This window comes from Falco biarmicus, chromosome 2 (genome assembly GCF_023638135.1).
Source record: "Falco biarmicus isolate bFalBia1 chromosome 2, bFalBia1.pri, whole genome shotgun sequence".
Classification (NCBI taxonomy): domain Eukaryota; kingdom Metazoa; phylum Chordata; class Aves; order Falconiformes; family Falconidae; genus Falco; species Falco biarmicus.
Window position 1 is genome coordinate 20,409,715 of NC_079289.1, and position 27,497 is coordinate 20,437,211.

The 27,497-nt window shown below is 39.8% G+C and overlaps 2 protein-coding genes across 10 annotated transcripts in view; one reads left to right on the top strand and one right to left on the bottom strand.

Annotated features, from left to right (window-relative positions):
• The first annotated feature begins 96 nt into the window (after positions 1 to 96).
• On the top strand, positions 97 to 1,869 carry MRPL57 (mitochondrial ribosomal protein L57). 2 transcript variants are annotated; one of them, XM_056327512.1, is made up of 2 exons: positions 97 to 228; positions 1,405 to 1,869. In XM_056327512.1, the coding sequence occupies exon 2, from the start codon at positions 1,410 to 1,412 to the stop codon at positions 1,719 to 1,721; it is 312 nt and encodes a 103-aa protein (XP_056183487.1). In that variant the 5' UTR covers positions 97 to 228; positions 1,405 to 1,409; the 3' UTR covers positions 1,722 to 1,869. The 2 variants fall into 2 exon arrangements, with proteins under 2 accessions (XP_056183487.1, XP_056183489.1); XM_056327514.1 differs by lacking the exon at positions 97 to 228 and adding an exon at positions 251 to 396.
• Positions 1,870 to 2,714: 845 nt separating this feature from the next.
• The window catches only part of ZDHHC20 (zinc finger DHHC-type palmitoyltransferase 20), a 48,390-nt gene continuing 23,607 nt past the window's right edge, over positions 2,715 to 27,497 (bottom strand). The window contains exons 4-15 of one of the 8 annotated variants that reach the window (XR_008820036.1): positions 25,195 to 25,315; positions 23,769 to 23,838; positions 22,570 to 22,602; positions 21,608 to 21,728; positions 16,467 to 16,502; positions 15,227 to 15,359; positions 13,477 to 13,603; positions 12,119 to 12,208; positions 10,991 to 11,106; positions 10,777 to 10,899; positions 10,506 to 10,583; positions 2,715 to 8,286 (exon numbers count right to left, since the gene is read on the bottom strand). Coding sequence is in view for 4 of the 8 variants with exons in the window: in XM_056327506.1 (XP_056183481.1) it covers positions 10,546 to 10,583; positions 10,991 to 11,106; positions 12,119 to 12,208; positions 13,477 to 13,603; positions 15,227 to 15,359; positions 16,467 to 16,502; positions 21,608 to 21,728; positions 22,570 to 22,602; positions 23,769 to 23,838; positions 25,195 to 25,315 (885 nt within the window). In the remaining 4 variants the exon portion in view is untranslated. Of the gene's footprint in view, positions 8,287 to 10,505; positions 10,584 to 10,776; positions 10,910 to 10,990; positions 11,107 to 12,118; positions 12,209 to 13,476; positions 13,604 to 15,226; positions 15,360 to 16,466; positions 16,503 to 21,607; positions 21,729 to 22,569; positions 22,603 to 23,768; positions 23,839 to 25,194; positions 25,316 to 27,497 lie in introns of all 8 variants that reach the window. The other 7 variants (XR_008820038.1, XR_008820037.1, XR_008820039.1 and 4 more) reach the window with 7 other exon arrangements.

The window sequence follows — 27,497 nt, forward strand, 5'->3', positions numbered from 1 at the left end:
GCGACCGCTAACAGCCGTCCCGGGACCGGGGCCGCCCTGAGGAGAGAAGGCGGCCGCGCTGCCGGGGCTGTAGCGACGTTGCCGCCCGCTGCCAGCTTCGAACGGCGGGCAGCGCGCTATTGGCGCCGCCAGGCCCCGCCCGCCCGCCGCCAGCTCTCGCGAGACGGGCCGCTCGCCGCCGCCATCTTGTTTCCCGCCGCGGGGAGGGGGGACCGGCCGTGGGAGTCGGTGAGTGAGGGCGGGGGTCAGCGGCCCGTTGGTTGTGGGACTGGGAGCGCCGCTGCGGCCGTTCGCAGGGCTGCTTCGCCTCGAGGGCGGGCTGACCCGGCCTGAACCGGGAGATAACCTCGGTGGGGGGCGGGCTCCGCTGCCTGGGCCGAGCCCCGCCTGGAGCTGGTGGGCGCCCAGTGGCCCGGGTGGCTCCCGTGGCACCGGGGATCCCCGGAGGGCAGCCGCGCCGTGTCGCGCATCGGCCTCGGGCCCTGTGGAGGCTGCAGCGGGCGCAGGCCGGGGGGCGGGCGGCTGTGCCCTGCCCTGCCGGGAGCGGGGCCGGAGGCTGGGGCCGCAGCGCCGCCGCGGAGCCCCGCAGCTTCGGTCCCGGGCCGGGTCAGAGCGGAGCAGCAGCGCGGGGTTGTGCGGCGGGAACGGGCTGTGGCGGGGTGGCTTTTCGCTGCTCAGCAGTAGGGCTGGTTTATGCCGTGTTAAAGTGCTTGGCTGGCTTCTTAGTTGGTGAAAATACAGTGTAATGAGAGGCCTAGGAGCTAGGCATGCTTAGGACTAATAAGTTAATGAAGAGCACGTGTGTCAAATCTAAACGTAGCTTGGCCTTTCTTGCCTCTTTATTACACCTGCGTATTGTGTTGGAAACAGTATTTGTGCTTTCTACATACACTGGTTGGTCTAATATTGGATGTTTTCCTCTACAAATGAGATTTCCCATAGTCAAAATACAAGACTAGGTAATTGTATACCAGCAAGTGTGTGGAGAGACTGTAGCTCAAAATTTGATGCTGAGGGAAGGCCAGATCTGGATCTAGAAGGCAGACCTGGAAATACTCCCTGTTTTGACAGTGCATCTCTCTGAAGAAGAAATGAAGTGAATCCTTTGTTTAATGCTGTCTGGGACCGTATTTTTCATAAATAGTTTATGGAGGACATGCTTTAATCTCAATGTAAAGATAACTGAGTAAACTCATTAGCTACATAAAGATTTCTGCATCCCTTTTCTGGTCTCGGGTTTCCAGTATGTCTGTCATTGTACTGTGTACTGTATTTAACGGTTAGTTCCAATCAGCCGGCTAAAAGGCAGTAGGAGATGTGTATGCGTGCAGTTTTTAATTTTTCTTGTTAAACTTTTTAACTTTTGTTCTTAAGGTAATGAGTATTTTATATTTCTATTTTGAGGCATAATGTTTTTAACAACAGTATTACTCCGAAAGAGAATTCCTGGAAGACAGTGGATCGGAAAGTACAGGCGGCCAAGACCGGTTACCATTTCAATGAAGCAAGCAATGATCCGAAGGTTGGAAATTGAAGCAGAGAATGAGTATTGGCTGAGTCGACCTTACCTGACATGGGAACAGGAGTACAAACATAACACGGAAGAGAGACGTGCAAAATGGGAAGCTTTCAAAAGCCAGAAGAAAGCCAAGTTTCCTGAACACAGATATATCAGCGATCATTTAAACCACTTAAATGTGTCGAAAAAGTGGATATTTTGAACAATATGGCATGTATTATGCACTATTGTGGGCTCAGCTGTTGTACCTGTTATAGTACTTTTGTAATTCAGTATAAGGGTGGATGACAAATGGGACCGTGCTACGGCATATGAAATTTTACATTAATAAATGCAGTCCTACGGAACAATTTATGTTTTCTTATTGTTGTCTCTTTAGAAAGACAGTTCTTTCTGTGGTGGTCTGCCATCTGCCTGCCTTCTGTTCTTCAGGGGTTTTGTATAAAACGGCCTGAGTTACCAAGTGCCATGATGATAACAAGAATTACAGCATTGCTAATTTCCTTTTGAAAGCTAGAACACACCTGCTCTCTTGAAAGGGATTATCTGCTGGTACTGACCAGATGGCTGTTAATGGTCACTCTCCCTTCTGCAGGGATACTCTGTATGCCTCAGTACTTGAGACGCAGCTGATGATACTTGCATAGTGCTCACTTCATCGGGCATACATGGACTGAGATGAACTAGAATTAAAAAGTTAGGTGTACGAGGCTGGAAGTCATGGAAGATTGTAAAATGTTACAGGCTTTGTAAACTTTTTGGAAAGAATTGTTAAATTCAAATGCCAGTGTCATTGTCATGTCAGTACAACTTGGGTGTTACTGCCGTCTCACAGAGATTATTTCTGATCTAAAAGGAACACAGCTGACTCATGTTTGAGTGGCAGTCTGATTTCTCTGTCATGTTTAAGTGTAATAGTCAGCCGCAAGTTGGGGTGTTTTTATTTCCCTTGTCGAGACCAAGTGACCTGGAAGATGTGTCAAGAGTGTAATCTTAGGTTTAATGCAGCTGGAGTGTAAAAACTGTGGAAGAGTTACAAAATGTTGGTAGGTGGATTTTCTCACTGATCCAATACACACGTGCTACACCTAAGCAATTTTCAGATTCTTTCACATACTTTATTAAGTTGATGTTGCATTCACTGATGAATTCAAGTGTCAAGTCTGTATTTTATCACTGAAAGAGAGGCCTAAAATGGTAACAAGGTTTTTATTTAAACATGAACCATACTTCAGAGAAGTATGAACAGGTCTGAACACTGATGTACAAAACCTTGAATGCACTTTCAATGGTTATAAATGGCTTAAGATAACATTTACGGAAAAGTATAGGTATGGGGAAGTTGCACAATACAATTAAAACATGAAGGAAGTGCCAGGCAAAGCAATGTGATTTTGTATTTAGTTCATTTATAAAAGCCCATTTTAAAAAGTTACTTCAAGTATTAAACTATACATGGCAATGTGTTTTCTCTGTGCATAGGACTAGTCCTATCTGTAACATACAAAAAAATACAATAACTGTGTCATTATTACATATATCTTTTACAATTCACCTCAAACTTAAATACAGCTCATTACAAGTTTAGGCAGCACAATTAAAAATAACTGTGGAAGTAGAACAGCTGGGACATTGTGATAAGTGCAAATGTTGATGACCCTTGCTGGCAAACACAAAAATAATTGCAGAGATAACCCAGGGAGGTTTCATTCATTTAATTTGAAGAGGGAACAGGGAGAGGGGGCAGATTTAACAGCAGGAACGCTGCCTCTTTCTGTGATAGCTTTGATTGTAAATTGTCATTCAGAAAGATTTCAGTTCCTCACAATAAAGCTGGTAACAGCAACAGGTCAAGGAAGAGGAGGAACTGGAGAGGAACACGCTAAGCACATGAACTGTCAGCTAAGCAATGGAAACTGAAGGGAATCTGCACATCACCATTAATGCTTTGGTGCCAATAAAGGGGATCCCAATACTTCATCCCCAACATACTGAGCTGAGGATGCGCTCTCTGTCTCTTGGGGCAGGGGATAGGAGAAAGATGGGAACCCCCCAAACCAAAGAAAGCAGTTCTGTAAACATCATCAGACTTCACTACCTAATGGAAACAAGATTCAAGTAATTGCTGCAGAAAACAAACAGCCAAACACCAGTTTTAATCAGCATTAAAACTAATGGCAATTTGCAGCTTCATGACGTTTCACGATGGTTACGGTTACGTAATTAAGAAAAATGCATATAGAAAGCTGTCTATATATACAAAATAAATTGATAGAAATGAGTATAGTAAATGTGTTCAGTATTAAATCACTTCTTTATATGTCGCTGCTCTCTTTGGTGCCATTTAGGGACAGAAGAGCCTCTGATGTTACATACCTAGCTATTTGTTAGGTACCGTGAAAGATGCATTCTTGGTCTGCACTGAGTTTAAGTAGCCGCTATTTGGAGCCTCTGTAAACCCAGACCTGAATCCCCTATATATATACAATTTTAGACAGTGTCCTCAGAGAACATATGCCAAGAAGTTGTGTGGTTTGGTTTTTTTCATTTTCAAAAATATGGTCAGTCAGTGCTCCACATCTAGGCGGATCTGGTTATTCTACGTCGGAGTCAATGCATCTCTTGGTAAATCTGCCAGACACTAACGCAAGAACACTTTTTTTTTCTCCTCTTGGGGCTCTGTTAAGCTACAACCAGACCATACTTCAGATGGATCAAGAAGTTCTTTGAGCGCATATTAAATGGTATTGAACTTAACTAAAGCCTCCCAACCCCAAAAGACTATTTACAATACAGAAGAGCCACAAAAGCTGAAAAGAGGGAAGAAACAGTACCTGAACACTGCAGGCATTTAGCACTCCAGAGAACAGGACCGGTTTCTAAGAACAGCATACCAGAAGTTGCTTGGTACTTGGAAATTTCACATTCAAGGGGCAGCTTTAACAAAAATGTTACCATAATTTCTACTCAAAACACTAAAAAATTCCCTCTAAAATAATCCTCTGAATACTTAAGAGTGGAAGTTTTTAATCAAAGGCTTATTATGATGCATCTAACTGCATTTCAGGATACACTGCAGTCTCAGGATAATACTGCAGGAAGTCAGTTACAACAGAAACCTCTTCCCATAATACACCTTTCATAGGAGAAGCAGTAATGCGTATATTGTACACTGAATAAATAACTGTAAGAAAAACCCCCAGTATTAGCTGTGTAGTTTTAAGTATCTTCTGTTTATGGATCTCCCTGCCTTATCTTCCCAGGTTTATCATCTCAAGACATTTCAGAAATCTTGAGGAGAAATCACACTGAAAACTTGTCCTATGTCAGGCTTCTGTCCTCACACTGGGAGGTTAATGTCATTTTCTGTGCATGACTTGTGTGTACGTGTGGTTTTTTTAAAGAAAAAAATCAGTAAGAAAAACTAAAGCATAGTTTCTAATGGCAGCCAGTGCCAACTATCCTACAGTAACTACTATTTATGGCTTGCAGTAGTAATTGTTTTGATGGATTTAAAACCTTAAGGACTGTTATTTTTAGTGACAAACTTAAGTATTTTCACAGCTTGCTGATACAGAGCAGATTAAAGCACAAACCCAGTGTGTACAACATGACCCAGTACCCTTAACAGTTGTTGTCTCAGGATCCACCTCCCACCTGGCCTCCTGAACAGGTAGGGCTGCTCTTCTCGCATTCGCGGGAAGTTTTCAGCTCTCCAGCGCACAGGCCAAAAGGACCTATTTCCTGGGGCACCCCTACAGCCCCCTGCCTCTGCTGGCAGTAGTACCTACGTCGGCTTGCAACTCAACAGCCAAACAGCTGTTTGCCCTCATCACCTTTTAAATTTCTGGCTTGCTCCCTCGTTTTGCATATCCTATTCTCTAGTACTGCACAGAGCGCCCTTGCTTATGGCTAGGGAGCCATCAGGACAGAACTCTGAAAGACAGAAGACATCGTCCTGCCACCCTCCTCCACAGCCAGGGCCTGCCAGGAAAGCCTGGCCCTTCTATCCCACTGTGTTCCCTTAATGCTCATCAATACCATTTCCCTTAGAGAACTTAACTCCTTTCCATCCACCTGGGGTTTCTCTTAGCAACCAGTTCCCTGGAGAGGGGGAGGGACTGGGAGTGGTACATTTGGAATAATCATATTTGGATCATTTTACTATGTTTCATATTTGTCAAAGTGACTTTTCAGTAACGCCTGCTTTTACACACTCTGGCCTCAAGAGTATCTTAAGCACATTGCTCTCCTTCTTTTCTCATCTGAAACATGAGGAAAAACCTGGGATAAAACGTACCCGTGATCTGCATGAAGATGTCAGAAACATCACCTCTTCATGAAAAGCCACAAAAACATCCATCAGATACACAAAGAACTGGTTTCAGATGACCAGCACTTGCTAGAGAACACACATGGAATTAGCCCAGTCTATTTACTTACAGTTTTTCCTGTAGGTTAACTATCCTGACTTAAGAAATCAAACAAGTTATACTGATGTTAGCCTACAGTATATATACACACATTCATATGAGGGAATATCAAGCACTTTGAGGGGTGGGGGTGATGGGAACAGATACCATATTGCTGGATTAGAGACATAGGTTTTGCTTATAGTTCTGCTGGATGGTATCTGTGGATGTATGTGTTAATTCAGCTGTAACACACTGATGCAGTATAAGCCAGATGACCTCCCAGGCCCCCCATTACAGTTCCACCGGTTTTTGGGGTCCGGTATCCAGAACGAGCTGTCTGAACTTAGTCTTCTGTCTCTGTTGTCTTCCTCACAAAATTTTGCTGGTGCAGTACTGCTGAGAGCTTATGCTCATATCAACATTTCTCAATTGACCTTCGAGAAGAAAAAGCTAAACCTTTCAGATTAATGTGTAGCAAATATTTTTGTAAGTTTCGAAATTAGCAAAAGCAAAATTTCTTGTACAAAGGTTGAAGAACCATTCTGCAACTTTTGTAAAACACGCAAGTTTGGGCCATTACTTCTGTCTCAACAACATCCAATAGCGACCAAATCACGTTCATAGGTTTTCATAGGGTTCTTGTTCTAGAAGATTAATATCTAAGAAAAATCTATTCTCTCCCAAGACAAAAAAATACTTGTTTTCAACCTTACAGTATACTTGGTACCTTAGTATGTCCAGCATGAACATATTTGACTTAAGTAGCAATCAGTCCAGGAGAGAAACCAAACATTCTTTTGGTCCAGATCATCAACTCTGCTACTACCTTCAGTCTGTATCTAAAGTGCTCACATCTCTTTGTAATCAGCTTCAGCTCAACATGAGAAAAGTTACAGACAGGAAAATAGTATTTGTCCCTTTTTCCAGGTGCAAAATTCCAATACCACCCAAAGATGAGTTAGCAGTCTTCTCTATAGAGGAGTGGGGCGGGGGGGAAACAAACCATGTGGATTGCTGTAAATCTCGAGCTTAGGATGGACTTTATTCCTCACAGAAGGAAACACATTTTGCCTTTTGTGAACAGGTACATCACTGCACAAAGCACTCAGTCCTTAGCAATTTCAGCATCACTTAAACTGGACTTGGAAGTGGCAGACTAAAGCATACACATTTTCAGTGTGTTAACACAGATGTATGATCCAACACTAATTTTCTCGCAAAAATTTGATAATTGTTTGAATGGTAATTTAGAACCAATAAAAACTTGTGCCTTTATTAAAAAGATAAAACAAGAGTATAGAACAGTATTTATAAATCAGCAAGAGTCCCATAGAAAAAGCAGTACTCTGCCAGCTCCATTTTCTAACAACACACAACTGCAATAAGGTTTTTCTCAGGGGTACTTTACCATTTTATTACTGCCTCATACAGAACACTGCAGACATTAACAGATAATGTAACATTTGTTAATGCCTTCTTGGATTGGCTTTTCTTTGTGTGCCGATAGACAAGTGTTAGAAAGTAATAATCCACGCTTTTTCAACTAAAAACTGAGTTTGCTTCTTTGAGCTTTGTTCTTGATATGATTAAATCAATTTAAAATGATGGGGAGGGGGGGGGAGCTCAATCTTACAGCAAAAAAAAGCAACACCCAGGTAAAAGGCTCTTATGTTGTTGGCATTGCCTTGCTCCAAAGCACAGCTAGTAGAAAGAATCCTGTCCCGGAAGACTTGGAGAGCTATGATCATGGGGTAGACTGGTTAACAGGAAGAGGGGAGAAGATATCATCCAGTCCCTTCCCCATCACCTGGTGTCTGAACTATGTATAGTTGCACTTCAGACTCACCGGGCTGTGCTCTATGTTGATTTTTCTTCCCCTGCCTGCCCCCCCCCCCCCCCTTTTTTTTTTTTTGTTTGTTTTTCTTTCTTCTTCTTTTCCTTTTTTCTTTCTTTCTGTACCCTGGAGACCGGCTATGGGAGTGACTTCTGCAGTGCCTAAGGTATGAAGGTTGCCCGTGGGGAGGTAGGAGTCTCTGCAATCTACCCCCACCACTGCAGCATAACAGAAATGCATAGTTCCCACTCTGGACCTTGTGCATCCAAGCAGGGCACTTCAGGATTTGGCCCTTTGGTAGCAGGATATAATTCAGTGTTGCATAAATGCACAGTAAGAATCTTAAGGCATCTGTCTTAACCTCCCTGCTCCGCAATAGTGCTTACAAGAATCCATTGTACTGTGCAGAAACTTGAATTTCTTGTCTCTTCCTAAAATGTTCATGTTCCATTTTTTACTGACCAACTTCTTCCAAACAAAATTAAGTAATATTCAAGCACAAAATGTGTTGCAGAAACCTAGTGAAACAAAAAAAGGTGATTAATGGAATTACAGCACTCACTTTGAAAAAACAGGTCATAGTGCAGTACACAGTGTGGCTAGGGAACATGATTTACAGACTCACGATTCAGGACAGCAGTTAAGATAACTTCAACTCATAATTAGCCTTCTGGGAGGTGTGGGTTTGTTTTTTGTTGTTTTGTTTTTGGTTTAAACCTTTTAGGTTTTAGAAGATTATCTCCACTAAGAACATCAATCCATCGCCACTGACCTGTGGCTAAATCCTCTTGGCTCCCTGATTGGCAAGAATTGCTCATTCGTTTTGAACCAAGTTGATAGATCTGGGGACACAAATGAGATTTGCCTAGGTGAGGCTGCAAGACTGCTGGTTGGGAGATCAGCCTTCTTTCACAAGTCATGCTCTTTTTCTCCAAAATAACCTGGCAATTTTACTCATCAGCCACAACCTTGTTTCTGCTGTGTGTTATAGGCATAAAATCGAAAAATACAACTATTAGTCTGTTACAGACTATATGAAAGTGCACGAAACAGATGTTGTGGATCTCACAGCTATTGCACAGTTGCTTATAGTTGCCGGGGGACTGGAGTCAACCACCTTGGCCTACAGAAACTGTGATCAAATCCAACTGAACTCAGAAGGGCTGAAATGTGCTACTGAGTTAACCATTATTTGAGAAAACAGATAACAAAATGCTTTTGTGTTGGCTGCAATTATGCACTATTTATTTGTATTACTTTTAAAACTACAGCAGTATGGGCAAGTGTGACACAAAGTACACAACCTTCCTTTATTAAATTTGGCCTGACTTCAGGGAGAGAAGCAGGATAAAAAGGAAATTAATCCCAGACTATTACCAGTTAATTGTCTAGCTTAAGCCATTCACTTATGCTCCCTCTTTAGGTCAGCAGAAAGAAAGATTAAAACCTCTCTATAATACCCTATCAAAGGCTGCTGGGATGACCTGCTCTCAGAAGTTATCTGTTCCTTTCTATGAAGAATAGAAAAGCCTTAGTAACCTGTTTAGATCAGATTAGTTTTTATATACCTAGAGGCTGAAAGAAGTCCTTTGCTTGGGACATTCATTTACAAAATTATACAAAGCATTAAGAAAAGTTGCAAAGGGAAAACTCATCACTGGTGGGTTCTCATGGTCAAGTAGGTTTTTCAGAAATACCACTAACTAGTCTAATTTTGATTTTGTATGATTTACACTGATCAGTCTGACTAACATTAGTCCAAGCATCACACCATCCCACAGACAGACCTTTTAAGACAGATTTTTTTTTTTCCTTGAAAACAAGCCAACCTCCCCACCCCCTAGTCATTCTAGGTCAGAAGGGTTATTAAAAAAAAAAAAAAAGAAAGAAAAAAAAAGAAAAAAGTGATCCTAAAATTACTGAGCTCGCAAAACTCAAATGCTATGTTTTCTTTCCAAAGAAAATGGGAATTTCTTGCAAGTTCTGTCCTGTCCCTCCACCTTTTTTTTTTTTGGGGGGGGTGAGGGGGAGAGAGCGAATGACTCAGCCCTCAACATCTACAGTTGCTAGTCATGCAAGTATGATCAGTTTCTCTTCCAGAGAGAAAAAAATTAATGGAAGCTTATAAGATCACCACACTATGAAACCAACATAAGTCTAATTTAGTAACTGGAAATATATCAAGAGAAGTTTTCATATATACCGCAGCACTCTTTGTACTTCCTAAATGCAAAGTGCACGCAGAGCTCTTACGTAATAGATCACTGTCGATTCCAAGTATGACAAAGCAGCCTGTATGCAGACACCTATATTTACCTACCGACCTTCCTTCCTTGTGTGCACGCAGCTTCTTAAAGCATAACAGCACAGCATGGCCCACCAATGTACGATTAAGCTGTTCCTTAAGAACAGTGCTTCCTCAAGACAGCACTTCATCTTGAAATTGCCTATTTAGCAGATTAGATTCTTTAATTCTAATTCTACCCACTTCAATCTAAATTACAGGATTAGTCTGACTCGTCAGATCTAGCCAGCCCATGTTTCCTGCACTACAGCATTACTCCCATTCTTGCCTTCTAGACAGCCATTCTGAGTTTATTATTTAGACTTATTCTACTACACATTCAACATCAGAGGACTCCTCTGCATTCCACGACTAGTGGCTTTTGACTTCAAGATGTCTATTTTAGTTTACTCATACATATACAGAAATGGCAATCAATTATGTTGGTCTTACCTGTTTCTCATTGAGATGGTTGGTTAGTAATAAGCTGAGATCAGCTTTCCAATGAAACTATAATATGCTTTTTTGCACCTAAAATGTGAGAGAATCTCAATTATGTGTTTTTGCAGATTTGCACAACAAATAGCAAAGACTTCAAACCAGAAAATGGATTTATCATGTTGTGCCTATTTTAGGAAAAATATTTTCCTCCCCCTAATGAAATGTAAAAAGATCCAAAATCTCAGAACAGGAAGTGCAAAAGCAAGAATTATCTATCCATTACCTTAGTGTAATAGCTAGTTTTGGAGCAGAGCATGGGACACAAGTTAGCCTTAACTTCTAAACATGCTGATTTGATTCTATGGAACAAATCTTCTTATACTTGACTCCAAACAATTCCTAAGGACTTTTTAGGCCTAAAAAATAAAAAAAAAAAAAGGAAAAACCCACCACAAAAACCCCCACAGAATCATCAGAAGTGCTACAGTGCAGGTTACCTGATTTAACATTTTCCTCTTCAGGGCCACTTTCCACCCACTGACTGTCACTGGCTAGCAATCGGTTTTGTGATTCACTGAGTGGTCGAGTAGGAAAGGACTGATTGGCTCCAGAGCTGAAAAGCAAAGTCAACAGGAATTCTGTAATAGCAGTAGCTGCTTATTTCAGACATTTCTAAAATACTGAAGTTCCTTAAGAGCAAAGCCAACAACAAAACCCCCTATCCTGCCAACTAAAAATGGCCCCGTGCCCCCAACCCTAATCCTCCTATGTGCTTTTTCCAGTCATCAGTCTAAATCCTTACTGGACACAGGTCACTCACAGTTTTAATGGGAAAAAAAAGCACAGCTTGATAGACAAGAAATGGCATACTGACATCAACGCTGTGGCCATATAGTTAATTTCCACAGGTTATGTTGCACTGGAAGCAACAACTTCTCAGTATTGCCTTTGAACCCCCTTAATGCCTGATAACCCAGGTGACTGCTGTTGACAACATCCTTCAGCTACAAATCAAGCAAACTATAAAAAAGACTTCTAAAATGGCAAATGTAAATACCCCCAGAAGTTTCACATACTCTTATGTCTTTGAATCTAAAGCAGCCTTCCTGAAAATATGCAAATGTGGAAGGAATAAAAAACCCAATAAGCTAACGCCCCTCCAGTGCTAAAACACAGCAATAACCACAGTGATCTATCTCTTGCAAACTGTGTCTCAGCATCCCCTGTCTAAGCATGCTGGAGGAGGTGAAATACAAACACCACCTTGCCTTTCTCTCATTCCAAAAAATGTCTTAAAACTTTTTTTTTTTCCCACGGAACATTATTCAGTCTTTCCTGAGACTCTTTTGATTGTTGTTAAGAGCCAATAAGCCCTCTTAATTTCTGTATTACTGTTTCCTTAGAGCCATATCCTCTGTTATAGGTCAAAACCAAGAAACAGACTTTCTGCATCAAGCAGCACCATTTTTTAGTCTTGATCCATTCTGTCCTTCTCTGAAGACTTACAAACTCACTCTGAAGATGACAAGAAGTATAAAAAATTAAATCATCATTCTGAAACAATTTTTCTCCAGATGAAGTACAGAACCGTACAAAATCATCAGTATCTTAAATGCTACAGTTACCTTTTGGCAGGTTCATTTTGGCTTGAGACAGTAAGTTGCTCTGGATCCATAATCACCAGACGAGTTGGAAAGTTACACCCATCACCCAAACTAAACCAGAAACAAAGATTCAAATCACTTTTTGTAGTTGACTTAAATAAACTGAACAAGTACCCATCCAAAAGACAAACACTACAGGCCTGAATCAATTACTTGAGTGCAGCATTGAACTCCAGACTTGAGTAAGACAGTTCTACCACCAAGCTGGATGATCAGTTGATTAAATCCTGGAGCTCAAATGATTCCCACCCTATCTCTCAGCATGGATTGCTGAGCATAGCACTACTCTATGGATCTCAAAAACATCACTGTTCCTGTGGACTACAGCCCTAGTCTACCCCCAGACCACTCTGCACACATAGTCAGACTATGTGGTGTTGACAACCCCAGAAGCTGTACCATAATAATACTCTCGTGGTTATGCTTTACCCTCTGCCCACCATTTTGAGTTTAGCTAACCCTTCTTTTAAAGCAAGTTTAATCAGGATAAAATGTGGTGGCAAAACAAACTGATCCATCTACAATATAGCTTCTTTAAACACATGAGAAGTCATGGTAGTTGAGCAAACAGCTGAGGCAATGTAAGATCTTGTTATTACCTCTGCTGTTTGCTGCCAGACCACAGCTTCACAAATGGGTTCATGATACACAACCCCTGAAAAGCAGTGTTGAAACACGGCTCCTGCTTTGTTCTGTTGGCTTTCAGGGTGGTGGGGTGGTGGGAGTGGGTAGCAGGTCAGTCTTCCTTCATCAAGCTTCTCTGATGCTTGTCTGCAACTCTTAACAGTGGCTCAAGTAAAGTTTTAAAACTAGTATCTTGCATCATATCATAATTTTTTTTGCACTGCTGCTTATTTACATGCACTTTCTCAGGTGGCTTTCAATACTGAAACTGGCATCTACAGCAAAAGGAAAGCTGCCAAGTGTTTTCAGGGGTAAGAGGGGGTGGTTTTGAACTGACATTGTTTCAGTCTAGCTGAAGTTCAACATTTGGATCTCCTCTGAGTTGCTGATTTCTGCTCTATAATCAGACAATACTGCTACCACCTAAAGGTGACAATTTTTGAAATAAATTTCTCAAAACCCTTCTAAACTTCCATATCTGGAAGGCCCTTGCCAATAAGCCTCTTGCCTTTGAACAAAACCTGGTGCAGACTTTGCTCAGTTTTCTCCTCCACATTTTCCCTACACCAATACTCATTGTGCAGGATTTCCAAGCTGGCTTTTCAGGTGTGCTTTATTTTTTACGAGAAGGGCAAGCAAGGTGAAAGCCATGGAACCAATTTATTCCCCAATTCGTTCCCATTCAGACTGAATACCTGGTAAAGATAGGGAGTAGCCAATACTTCTTTTCATCTCCAAAAACCTCCCTCAGATTTTTGCTGCATCCAAGAGAAAACCCGTTTTTATCAGGGCCATTTCGAAATGTGGGTGCTCGGAATGTTTCTGTAAAAGAAAAACATGCAATATCTCTAAAGTGATAAGGAGTCAGGGAAGACAAACAAACAGATCCAAACTTCTCTATTGTGAGAAGTGTCAGCCAAGCTGAGATGATCTTGTTGTGTACTGGGGGGGTGGATGGTGGTTGTGGGGTGTAAGTCATCTGAAGTAATCTGAGAGTATAAAAATCATCACAGGGTTAATGACAAAAACAGAAATGAAAAGTAAGAACATTATGTAAGCAGAACAGTCATCTTTCTCTCTTTACATCTAATGTAAGGTCTGAGACAGAGCTAAGTATCATCAGCATGCCAGAGATACCACATCCCTTATTGATGACTAGCTCTCTCTTTGGCCTGTGAAGCCTTCTTTGAGCAGACGACTTCCTCTTCTAGAAGCAATTTACCACAAGCACTACTGGACCTAAATGAGCACAGGACAGTTCTTTCCACTTCTGCCAAGGTCTGAAGTTGAACTAAGAGCATCCCATGGTATCAGAGAAAGATGAGATCTATTACATTAGAAACAAAGACACACCACAAACTGTGGCAAACCACCACCATTTTTCTAGTCAGTCTAGTTACACCCTTGGCCAAGAACCAAGAGGACTCATTGCTCTTCCCATACCAACAGCTTGGCTTCTTGCAATCATGATCCAGAAAGTCAATAAAGTACTGACTGTGTTGCCAATTATGACCACTGACTTTTAGGTAAAGCATGTGCTAACATTTTCTTCAAAGCTAAAATAGAGACTGTGAATATTTCTTAGCTGTAGATACGTCAAAAGGACTCAAACAACCCTCCTGTCAAGCAATCAAAAAATTCCTTTTCCTATCAAAAAAGTCTAGCAAACTGAAAATTATTTCACTTTTAATCAACCCATTTACTTTTGAGGATAGAAATTTAACTTCTATTGAAAGGTATAAGATTTTGACTTACTCAGCTGTGGAAATATCTAAGAGTCCCTGTGCCCCCCTACCCTGCAAAAAACACCTTCTAAAATGCTTTAGCAAGAACTTTGAATCATTTGAATAATGCATGTAACTTCCTTATGCTGGTTAATGCCATTTAAAACACTTAGGCATAGAAATTACAGGAAACTCTTTTTATTATTTAGGAAACATGCATCAGTGTTTCCATCTGCATTGCACTGCTTTTATAAGCCACTTCCTAATAGTGAGGTTCACTTTATTTCACAGGATTTAAGAATACTCTTTTGGATCTAGTTAAAAATGTAGTAAGTTCAGACACAGTGGAGCCTTTAGCTTTGTTGGGGCCACCCAGCTACTCAAAGTATTAGGACAACAGGGCTTCTGGCAAGTACAATTGCGATACATACTTAACACTATATAAAAACACAACAAAAATGCACAGTGCCTTGAGATCTCAAAAATACAAGCAGGAGAGATTAACACTCATCATGAACCCAAATGATTGGCTACAGCAGAGGACCCCTACACATGCTTCATTTTCCCATATGTTTCACCTTTACTTTCACTAAATATGCTTTTTATTGCACAGTGTTTAAAAACTCTGTTTAGATGTGATGGCATATTCTGTAGGCCTCACACTCTCATTGGCTTCTTGGTTTTCTGGACAAGGAACAGTTCCGTATTCCAATTAACTGACCTATGGTTGATCTGTTTTTGCCAACTAGCCAGCAGTGGTAGCTGAAGAGTGATAGTATGCTGATGAAGAACATGGCTGCCACAAAGAACAGGAACAGTACGTGGAATTTTGCATGGGTATCTGGCAATTCATTCTGGGGAGAAAAAGAGTGAGAGATTAATACGTTAACACTTTTTAGCAACTAATTCAGCATTGCCACTAAACATTTCCTGCCACAACCACTCTGCTACAGGTCTTTCACCTCACTTTTCATAAAGAAAAAAAAGCACAAGCCCAGCTTCCCTTTAATGTCATGTTAAAGTGGTATACAACAGAATTTAAAGCTGATGGGTACCTCTTACACCTGACTTTAGTAGCATGAGTGCATATGTTCATCTGTTAGTTTTCAAATGTAAAGTAGGGGTCAAGGAAAAAAAAATCCTACACTAAAAAATGTTAACTGTGCAGCCACAGCCAAAGAGACACCAGGAAAACGCATCCAAAATTACTTACTTTGAAGGGACAAAAATACAACAAAAATGTCCAAACCCTTTCCTGGCAAAATCATAATACTGAACCTACTTCTGAACTGGTGTAAGGAATGTAAAAGGGAAATGGCTGTCATACTGTGTTTCCAAGACTGAACAACTCCTAGACAAGACCTGGGACAGATCTTGAATTTTTGATGATCTCTAAGGTTTAGGCAACAACCAGCATGTACCTAGCAAAACAAATCTGTCATGTCTGACCAGGCAGAAGTGATTCACCAGAAGACCTACATGAAAAACAACAATTTCAGTACAACCACCATATAAAAGTTAACCTCCCACCCATATCAGATAGTTGATTCAACCCCCAACCCTAACTGTTTTTAGACTTGCACTTAAAAGAAGCCAACAAGATTTGTAACAATACTATTCCAGTTCTATATCCTCAAAATCACAGTACTTTTAAGCAGTTGACCTTTAACAGCACTATGCAAGCAGAGAGGCTATTTTTATTCAGCTGTTTAGTTAGCATTATTGCTACTACTTTTTCCATTAGCTCACTCAGTATACGCAGTTATCTGAGGCTGTAGACTAGAACACATTTAAGATCAAGTGAACACAGGTATATCTATATCCCTGTACACTCCTACGTTCATAGGCAATAGATTACAAGTCTCCTTTTATGATGGTGCAAACAGCTATCAAGAATGACTAGACTAGAAAAATTATAGTAGGAACAGCATTTAAATAATTACAGCAATATTGGATTTTACCTGTGGACAATTCTCTGCAGCTTTCCTGTGGCAAAGCTTTGCGCAAACAAAGACAATTTATTAAACACTAGTATTATGTTAAGACGAAGTGTTTGAAAACAGCACAGGCTTTGTTAAGAACAAAATGGTTGGTGTGCACATGTGCTCTCGGATGTGCCAAGTTCCAACGCCCATCACCAGCCTTAGCGCCCGTTCTCCAAGAGAATGGAGGACAGATTACATAAGAGCACACTACTAACTTCCAAGGCATGAAATTTTCTACTGAAGCATAGAAGTATTGATATTTAGATTGTGACTGGATCACTTTCAAGTGGTTCCTCAGCTTAAGCAACATGACTACACCAGGTGCAATCTTTGCTAATTTCTATCACAAGTAAGGTTTATGTTCTGTGTGATGAAACCATTCATAAAGGTCTGACAAGCTCAGAATAATCCAGAGGTATAAAGCATTGGTTTATAAATTAGAGAATCTTTCTGACTTCAGAACGTATCTATTACCGTTAGATACAGTTTCAGTCCAAACCATAAATAAACTGCCATTCTTTACACAATTTTCTTTGTTTAAAAAAAGAACCCGCAACCCATTAGTACAGCTTTTCTTCTTCCCAATATCCTTGAATACTGGCATATGTCTGTGGGACATACCTTTAGCATAACGTCTGAAATTAAACCAGTACTTAAGAAAATAAAGCAAGAAACAGTAAAGATTAGATATAAAGTTTAGAATTTAAACTAAATAGTGGTATTAGCCATCTTACCTAAGACGCTAGCACTTAACGAATCTGTTGTAGGCAAGATGTATGGCTTTTAAGTGACAGTAATCTTGCAGGAAGCCTAGGGAGAGCCCAGGCATTTACACTGCAGTCAGGTAGATAAACACAGCATTTTCAAATATGCTGCCTAGCATCAGATCATGCTACAGTAAGCAAATGATAGTGGAGTCAAGCTCTCTGAACAGCCATCTAAGTTCAGTTTCCTTATTCACTGCCTTGTTTTGTTTTAATGCAGTTTTGCTTAGACAATTTGTGCAACAGTCCCTCTTCCCCCTGCTGTAGGGATGTGCTGTGTTTTGAGATCCCTTGAAATCAAGGCTAGCAAAATACATACTCCAATTGCTGTTTATTCCTAAGCTTCATGTTCAAACTATGATGACTTCTGCTACCTCAGAGCACACTGCAGTGTTCACCAGCTTCCTAATTAATTTTTCTGACTTCTGTTTCTATTACTCTTTTGAAGTTGCATATTTAAACAAAATAGTTCTCTATAAAGAATTCTCAGGCCAGTTGATTTTGAAGCTAAACAGCAGTGTTGTCTTTGTGTTTTCTGCAGGCCAGAAAACACAAGTTCATTTCAGTTGCATTTTCCTAAAACAGTAGCTCTGAAACCTGGAGAAAGATTTTTTGAATTAATCACAATTAATAGCGTGATCCCCAGGGAGCATTCACCTCTTCTGACTACTTAGTTTCAGCTTGTTTTAAGTTCTTGAATGACAGTTGCAGAACTGAAGCATCTTTCAAAAAAGGCCAATTCCTTCCTGGAAAGAAGCATGCAGGCTTTGAGTGCACATAACAGGCTTATTCACAGTTGTGTCTAGCAGCAGTTCACATGCCACAGCATGTGAAAACAGTGAAACTTCAGACATTAGTTATTTAAAATCATTATGCTCAGCAGCAGCACAGAAGCAGAAACTTGCAGGTGAGAGAGCTGCAGAGCTTACAAAAGGGAGCAATTTGCACAATAAAATTTGGGCTGCTTAGGACACATAATAGACTGAAGCCAGTACTGTTCTAAAGAGTCCCCTACAAACTCCTTCACAAGCACAGAGTCATTTCAGCACATACCAGGTCACAAAAAACCCAGACAAAATCAACAATAAAAAAAAGTGCTGTCAGAGCTTGACTTGTTACTCATCTTTTAGTAGCTAGGTCTGGCTTAAATCTAGAAAAAACTCACAAGATCTGGTATATGTCTTTATGTGTATATGCAAGAGGAACAAGGGAATAAGTTCTAGCTAAGGACCTTTTTTTTTTTTTTTCCTCTTTTTTGTTAATACAACCAAAGTTTTGCAGAAGCGTGTGCCATCTACCCAGAACGCATCTCATATCTTTGAATTAGCTATACTCAGGATTGCCAAAATAATTTGGAGGACAATGAAAAAAGCTGGAAAATACACAGGTTTCAAAGGGGAGGGAACACAGCAAGAGTAGGTACAAATATACACTGGGAAGCACCACCATGCACTGTGTAAACAAGGCAAACAGGCACCAAGGACTGGGCGTTCAGCCAGTGCTGGTGTTTTGTGTCACTTCGTTAAATGGAGGTTTTATCTCCTCATCTTCTAGGGCAGAAAACTAACTAGGTAGAAATAAAAAATTCTTGAGTATAGGAAAAGAAGTTATGATTATTATTATTATTAATAATAATAATAATAGAAAACTCATTCATGTTCCCTTGATTTACAAAACAGATTTTAACATCTGCATCAGTATGTAAGCCTGTGGTAAACATTTGCAGCCAATGCGGTTGTTCCACCACTGTATGAACAGTATCAAGGTCTTTCCTCAGCACTTCTGCATAGAGCATGACAGATGCTATGTAAAAATCTTGCATATGCAAGTAAGAAAAACAAAGACTTTCTCTAACAGAAGAGGTAAGTAGGTGCACATGTCTCACAACGTTTGCAAGTTATCTTCATAAGTGTGTCACGTCTCTATGCAAGTATTATCAACAGTGCAAAACAATGGATTGCTAAAATTTGTGTAATGAGCACATAAACCTTCACAACCTCACTACTACAAGTTCTGAAGTGACCAAGATTATATTCTGCACAAAGCACTTTATCTTCCATCCCAGCATTAGATATATACAGCAGTTTGTCGCCACACTTTCTCTCAAGAACATCTCTGAGGAAGCAAAAAAGACACACTACCTTCTGAAGGTATACTATAATGTTTCCAATAGTCAAGCTTTGGAAGAAAAAACCCAACATCTGGACAGCCTCAACACAAAACATCACAGCAGTATTGAACAGAAAAGGATTACTGATGCTGTAGCAGACAAAGCCAAGCATCAGCAAGATACTGAAGCAGTTGGACTACATACGGCACAAGTCAGCAGTACTCTGCTCCGATCTAGACACGGATGTAGAGAGAAGCTTCTAGGCCTCTTCTGCAGCCAACAGCACTTACTTAAAAACTTATATACTAGAGATGTAGTAAGTTTTGTAAGCCTACATGATTATAGCACTTCCACCTCTTTCTGGAAGTCTACTTTAATCAAGCTATTATAAGATCAGAGGAGTATTAGCTTTGTGGAATGAGTGATTTAATATGAGTAAAGTGAGTCAGAGACCTACTCTAATTATAAGATCATGGCACCACCAGATTCTGTCTTGGAAGTAACCAGGAATAAAAGCAACAAGTGCAAGCACACAGCTACATTGTCTATAGTCACACTTCAGAAGTAGCCCATTCTTGCAGGAAGCATTTGTAACAACTAAATAATTAAAAAAATGTTTTTTTTTAAACTCATATTAAGTTTACTTCTTCTGCTCAAGGGTCCACTTCACTTCAACATTGTGTCAAATGGGCTTTGGAAGAGTCTTGCTGTAAATGGTGGTATTAAATGTTCATTGTTGTCAGATATCCTGTGGACTTTTGTTGCACTAACACTTATGAAGTGAGGTGACAAAGCAAAGTGGTTTTTTTTTGTTCAAGCACTGACTGGTAAATATGTAAGAGCACACCTACAGTTTCATTAGATATTGCATACAAAGCACTGGAGAGCAGCCAGGCAGATGTTTGGGAGTGGCACATTCACAAATTAAGACTCAACTATTCACAGTCAAGCAAGGCTGGACAGCAGAATAACACCATTTAATTGGAAATATCTGTCAAGCCACAGCTATGACTGATAAATACATTTATGGCTTTCATCTCACAAAATGCTGACAGCTCAATTCCCACACAGTTCCTTGCTCTCCAGCGACAGGCTGCTATACAGAACTGACAGACTAAGAGAAACATAGTACTTCGGCAGATCAGACCCATAGGCTTAGATGAACACAAACAAACATACTTTTTGCACCATTTATCTTACCTGTCAAATGTCAACTGTCTCAAAGTACAGCTATTCTGAATATATGATCAAGCTTCTATTACCCTGACATAGTAGTATCTTTTTGCTCCAATAATGATTATTTCTAGAGCTACAGATAATGACTGCTTTTCTGTCAACTCTGACAATAACTAGCATCTAATATGTGCTGTTATATACTTAGATGCGATGGAGAGCCTTCCACTCACAGTGCTTTTTCTCATGCTAGTTAATAGAGACTGATTAAGAGAATTCTGACACTAGCTCTTCTGCTTAGAGACAGGAAGGCACAAGGTTTTGTAGATGAAAGGTAACACCAGAAGACACTTTGTTCAGCCTGGAATGTGACTGGAACAAAACTGATAGGAGGAATATAACACTGACGTACAAGGATGGTTGCCCTTCATATAAATGCTGTAAAATCTACTAAGATGCATGTATGTGCATTACTCATTTGATAACTTGTAATAATTGCAAGGAAGATGTATATCATTAACACTGTATGTCTGTTAGCATTATACCCATATCAGATCAATAGAAGCCACTAGTATGAAGTTCAGACACGCCTCTGTAGGGACTCCAAAACAGAGGCGTGTCAGTTCCCAAGAAATTGATGTGCCTTATCCAGTAGAAGATAATCTATAAACAAGTCTAGGAAGACACAAAATTGCTATTTATATTCACATTTGTCAGTATTTTCAATGTATGTAATTGTTTGATATAGCCAGTTTTTTCTATGTCTACATATCTTTACCCAATTAGTTTCAAAAAATCCCTGTGCTGTGCCACTTGACTTTGATGGAGCAGAGAAATTGCAGTGTCCTGATTGGAACTTCTTCCCCCAGTTACTCAGCCTGGGCAGTGTAATATGTATAATTCATTAATATTTGGAAGGTTCTCCTTCTTCAGTCACTTCAATTGATGCTGTTAATGGTAATGAACTATGGAACAGAGTAAACAGTGAGTGACAACATGCTGATTCAGCCTCCAATAACACATGCAGGATTAGACAAATGAACAAAACAAAAAAAAACCTTAGAACTTACTGTCCAAAACTTTATGAAGTACTGCAAGACTGTAGCAGCAACAAACAGACAGTACAGTAAGGAATACATTAAAAACAGGAGGAAGAATTTGTAGTTAGAAAATCCAACACAATTATTCACCCTAGAAGGAGGGGAAAGAGAAAGAGGTTACTACGATATGCAAAAAATAAAATAACACCCAATACATTCAGCTTTAGCAGAGCATAATGTGTATGATGTCAGTGGTATGTCCGAAACAGTCTGGCACTAGTGTTTCAGAAGCATTTTAAGCCACCATTTTCAATTAAGTCTCTTTCCTCAGGCCAAATGATCTGGTCCCCTCACATAGATTTTGCCCCCACAAAGTTCTACAGGACAGGACATAAGCTGGCAAAGCGTATGATACATACAGTCTGTATAGAAAGCGTCTCACACACTATGAACTAACTGTGGTCATCACAGAAAATTATACAAGCCTTTCCATTGATTTCAGCGGCTGTTCTTTGCTTACAAAACCACCTTCAAGTCAACTACTGACAGCAGTATTTTTATAATGACAGCAGATAATATTTTTACTGACTACCAGCACTGAATACGAACCGCAGAATAGTAACTGTCTGAGCAGGTCTTACGTATCATCCAGAATTGAGAACTGATTTTCACAGTTCAGTGGGTATCTCTTCTCCTGGTAACAATATCAAACTAAACAAAAGACAGACATGCCATTTCTCATAGGTCTTGTTAATGCCAGGGTTTCTCTATTTAAGGAGAAACTGCATGACTTGGGTTATTTGGCCTACAACTCTACATTGCAACACACATTAGGAACAAGATTTATTTTCACATATTAAAGCCTCAAGAAGTTCTGTGAAAATCAAGTTTTACTTCAAGGTTGCATTTTTTAAGCAGCGTCTAATTCATCATGTAGGATCTAATTCATCATTATTACACTAGGGTTTTTTTGTTTGTTTTTATGAACTTACCACGGACAGTGGTGGTCCATTTTTAATACACATCTGAAAGAGATAATTTCCAGTAAATTAAAAGCAAAAAATACATTCTCATTCTGTGACACATACTTCTAGTTTCTATGAGTTTGGGGTTGATTTTTTTTTTTAATTTTATAAAAAGGTGTTTTGCCCCACTGTATCTTTTTCAGGTCCTTCTCAATCAAGCCAATTTTCTGTATTATAGCAGCCATCCATTCACCCCAAAGGACCAACTGAGATTTAGAAGAGTTACGAAGAGTCTCTTAACATGGGGAACATAACTGAGCAACATCATGTAATAGTTCATTAAGCCACACTAGTTTTATGTGCACACAGAGAAAAAAATCCAAAGGACCCTTCAGAGTTGTGTGGATAAGGTATGTTAGTCTGGCATTCACTTCAGCTAAGCCTACCTTCGGGCTATTTTTGCTACCTCTTATGTTTGCTGCTTGATTGTATTTTAAAGCCAACTGAGGAAAAGAGCAGCACAGTGGGTAATTTAAATAGTCCACATACTGTTTTCATCCGGTTTTAGTATAAGGACAGATACTAGAAATTTCAGACACACAGACATTCACTCTACTTACTAATAAATTTGATTTTAGCCAAAATATGTGCATTAGATTCTTCAGTATATTAGATTTCCTCAAGCTCAGCCTACTGAAGTCTCACTCATAGCCTCAGTCTTCAATACCCTTACAGACTTCTCTGATGATTCAGAAAGAAGCTAGGGAATAGCAGTGATGTCTTTGAAATGGTTAAGGTATGGGATTCCACTGTCAATCTTTGAGATAAAAGATTTTTAGTATTATTAGTAATACACATCTGTTTCAAGGCCGCAGAAGCAAGATACAATGAAAGTTTTATAATAAGGATTTGCTGGTGCTGCTATCTCAGACCTGCCTTTCTTTCAACTGCTGATTTTTAATTTTATTTATTTATATAAACATTGTTTTACAAAGCTACAAGCAGGTTTCCTAAAAAGTTCTGTCTTTGGACAATGGGGCTACAATAGTAATATTGTATCAACAGGAGGAACTTCTCTTTCATGAAATCCAAGTACTGAGGGTCTGAGAGAGGAACAAATAGTAAAGCCTGCTGTTATTTAAGGGCTGACACACTGAAGACATGAACACACTACAGTGATGATCTCAGGAGAGAGAAAATCCATCATTTCAGATACAGTAACTTACATGTCACATGCAGAACAGTGGTGGCAGCGGTCAGGTTTGATTAGCTGGCATCGATCGCAGTATCTGATTGCTGCAAAGGTCAAGTCATTAGAACTCATTTAATTTTACAAAGGTTTTCCCCCTTTAACGTAAACTTTAATGTAAACATAGAGCTTCCTACCCTCCCCTGCCATACCTATTCTCACAGACCTTCATGTGTCTACTGTCATATGATATGTACTTTTGATTTTTTTTTAGGAAAAGTAACATCGAAAAGTATTTAAAATACTTTCATCTATTCCTACGTCCATTTCCATTTACTCTTTGGCTCCCCAGTCTTCCCATCTTTCATCCTCCGGCACCAGTCCCCTATTGCTTGCTTGCTTCCAGCTCTGGACAGGGTACTTGGGCATCCCATTGTGAAGCTACATTCTTTCAGCAAGCCAACTTTCTGCATTAGCTTTCTCTATCCCCTTCAGCAAATAGTGATCTGTTCCATAAATCAGCTCTTCCTCATGTTTCCTCAATATTTTTAAACAAGCCTCCAGGCTCTTCTCAATGGAAATCAGGCACCAGCAGAGGCAGTTTGGAAGGAGAAAAGCCAACACCTACAGCTAAGCAGAACTGCTAAGAGCTGGCAAGAGCTTCCCAGACCATTCCAGGAACTTAAGATTGGGATTCCCTTAAAGGAAGGCTTATATACAAAAAAGTCAGGTGTCCTTAGACTTTGGAAAGTCACAGTAAACTTTGCTAACAGTTATTCTTTAGTTTATGTTTTTGGAAAACTCTACAGGGTTGCTAGTTTCAAGAAAGAGAAACAGATCTATATATACACATATAAAAGCTAGATTTTTAAAAGAGTATACATATGTATAAGACAGCACTTTCACAGATCATTCATATGTAAGTTGAAATAAAAATGCCTATAGGTATTAAAGGCAAATACAGAAATAGCCCATAAGTAGCTTTGTACTGAATTACAGATGGGAATGAAACAACATTTATTCATTCCTAAATTCTAGCCTTAAAGTGAGATGTTTCTCCTCCTGCTGAACTGATACAGCTCAGAAAAAGAAGTTTAAAAAGGGGATATAAATGATTATTAAACTGACTGAAAAGTTTAATTTGCTCTATATGTAGCAGTATTAGCTATATTTCTTTGCTGTGTCTATTTTTTATAGCCAAAATTAGAGATAAATGTTGTCATTATTTGCTTGCTAGAAAAGAATTGTTTTGGGTTTTTTTCCAAATACTGCCTACATGTTGAGATCCCCAGACAAAGGACTCCAGTTTCTCTAGGGGGAAGACCACTAAGACCCCAACCCAAACAAATAACAAAACAAGGTCACAGCCCTTGCAATATGAGCTTAATAGATTGTTAATTCAGTGACATCAACCAAATTGCACCGAATTAAACTAGCAGCTTCAGGGGCTATCTTTATCTCACCTCTTGATGCTGTTGTCGTATAGATAGGCAAGTCTTTAGCAGCTCTTCTCAAAATCTCCTGCTGGGATTCTGGTCTCTCTTCTTTTTCATATTGTTCTTTATCAGCTTTTGACAAGCAGAACTAGGAGAGAGGAAGAAAATGGAATGAAGGCGAGAGATTAATTATTACTTTGTGTTCTAGTTAAGCTCCAAGGAAAAGCCCCTGTGTATCTTAATGTTATGTCTTTGGACAACCCTCATCCACTGACCCATAAAATCCCACATAAAGAAAAAAACAATGCCACAGGAGTTACAGGAGATCCTTAAAACTCCATGATGGTCTGGGGCATATTTTAAAGAAATTATCTTTATCTCTGTTCCATTATCTACTGCATTTTCCCTTCAACACAAGGGAAGGCAGAGACTCAGGGGAGTTTTAAGAAAGTGCAATCTTTCTTTTAATTCCCAGGAAGTGTAAATTAATGTGATCTGTGAACAAGAGGAAGGTGCAACAGTCCTTTGCTGCTACAGGGCACTGAAGTTCACTTATGCCACTTCCTCTCTCTGACTTAGAGAGGGGTACAAACACGAGGTGGGATAAAAAAGGCAAGCAGGGCTTCAGCACAAAGCTGGAATTTTTACATGGGAGTTGTCACCGCTAGTCTCAAAACCCATGAAAGCAACTTCAGCAAAGCCTGTGCAGTTTGAGAGTGTGTTACAGTTCTGAGTAAAGCATGATGAGCATTCCTGTTGAAGTCTCCCTGAAATGTCAAGCTTTAGCAGAAAAGCCTGGAGAGCTTTCACTCGCTTGTGAAACTTAGTTTGCTATCCACTGAAATTATGAGCTTTACCATTAAGGCCCACAAAACCCAGTGTGTTGACAAGCCCCTGTGGAGTGGGGGCTGAATTTCCTTTGGTGTTTTTTTGTTCCAAAGCACTTTTAAACTCTGAGCTTCCTTCATGGACAACAAGAGCCCTTTTTATGAGCACACATACAAAAAGCATTCATGGTAGTGAGTGGAAAATGCTGTGTGTGCAGCTGGAACACAAATTGGCTTACTGTGGTTTAATATGACCATAATTTCCTACCATGAATGTGTATATGATTAGTTCACATGGATTTTCCTCTCATCCTGTAGTTTTTCCTCTTTTGGGTTACAGTCAGTTGGCAAGCAAGCAACAATGAAGACACCACTTACAGAGAGGAAGAAGCAGTACAACACTGCTGCAATTTCTCTATTTCTTAACTCAGAATGCAAAGAAGTTGCCTCCTATCTCACAGGCTCTAGTTAAGCCTCCTGTTACATATAGTATCTTCCCAGTTATTGCGCTTGCCCACCATTCAAAGGTGAAACAGGAAACATAATCTCCTCTTAAATAATCAGAAACTAGGATCAATCTATGTGAAGGATCAAAGTTTAACATTTCAGTCCTCATCAAAAGTTTGACCTAATTTTTTAGTTTTAATATCCAAGATAGATTTCACTCGAATATGAAAACTGGAGATGCTGGCACCAAAAGTTTAAGATAGATATGAAGCATCATGCCAGCAAACAGTGGTGGAATATGCCCTTCCTCCCTACTGCCCTTGTGAGTCTGCTAGGTGATCCAATGCCTGTCTTCATGACCTACAATCGAGCAGAGGTTTCATTAAACATGAAATTCTACTTCTAGATTACATTTCTATGGCAAACCATTAATGCACAGAAAAGGAACTAAATCGCAAGACTTTGATTTGTCCAAGTAACATCATAATATTACTCCAAAAATCCTGGGCAGGATTTTTGTTTTCCGAAGAGCTGTATTTCTGTTCTAATTTCAGAAATTAATAGGGCCATGAGACCACAGTCTCTTTGGACAATGGCAGGATATGTTCAAAGGCATCAAAAGTTGTCTGTTACCACATAGTGAACAGAATTTCCAATGAGGTTTCAGCAATTCTTATTGAAAACAGAAAAAGTCCCTTTGTTTCCTTCCTCTTTCTGGACCTTGTACAGTGTTGATTGTTCTTTCTTATGACAAATGTACAGGGATTACACTAAGACAACAGCAGCTGCAGAATCTTTTTTTAGTTCAGTAGTAAGATCACAGGATGCTATTTGTTTTGCAAGAATGGCTAATTTGAATGACTAAAAACATATACGTTTACACTCTCAGACAACAGGGAGATTCTGAAGTCAGGCTTTGTTTTTAAGTATAACCAGCATAAACTACTCACTGCTACATGAACAGAAGGGATTTCCTCAGAGAGAGAAGTGGTGGTGGGTTTTTTGTTTGGTTGGGTTTTGTGGCTTTTTGGTTTCTGTTTTTCATTTTTTGTTGTT

Bases quoted from the DNA above. Each gene is read 5' to 3' on its own strand.
- MRPL57 (XM_056327512.1), top strand. From the start codon at position 1,410: ATGTTTTTAACAACAGTATTACTCCGAAAGAGAATTCCTGGAAGACAG.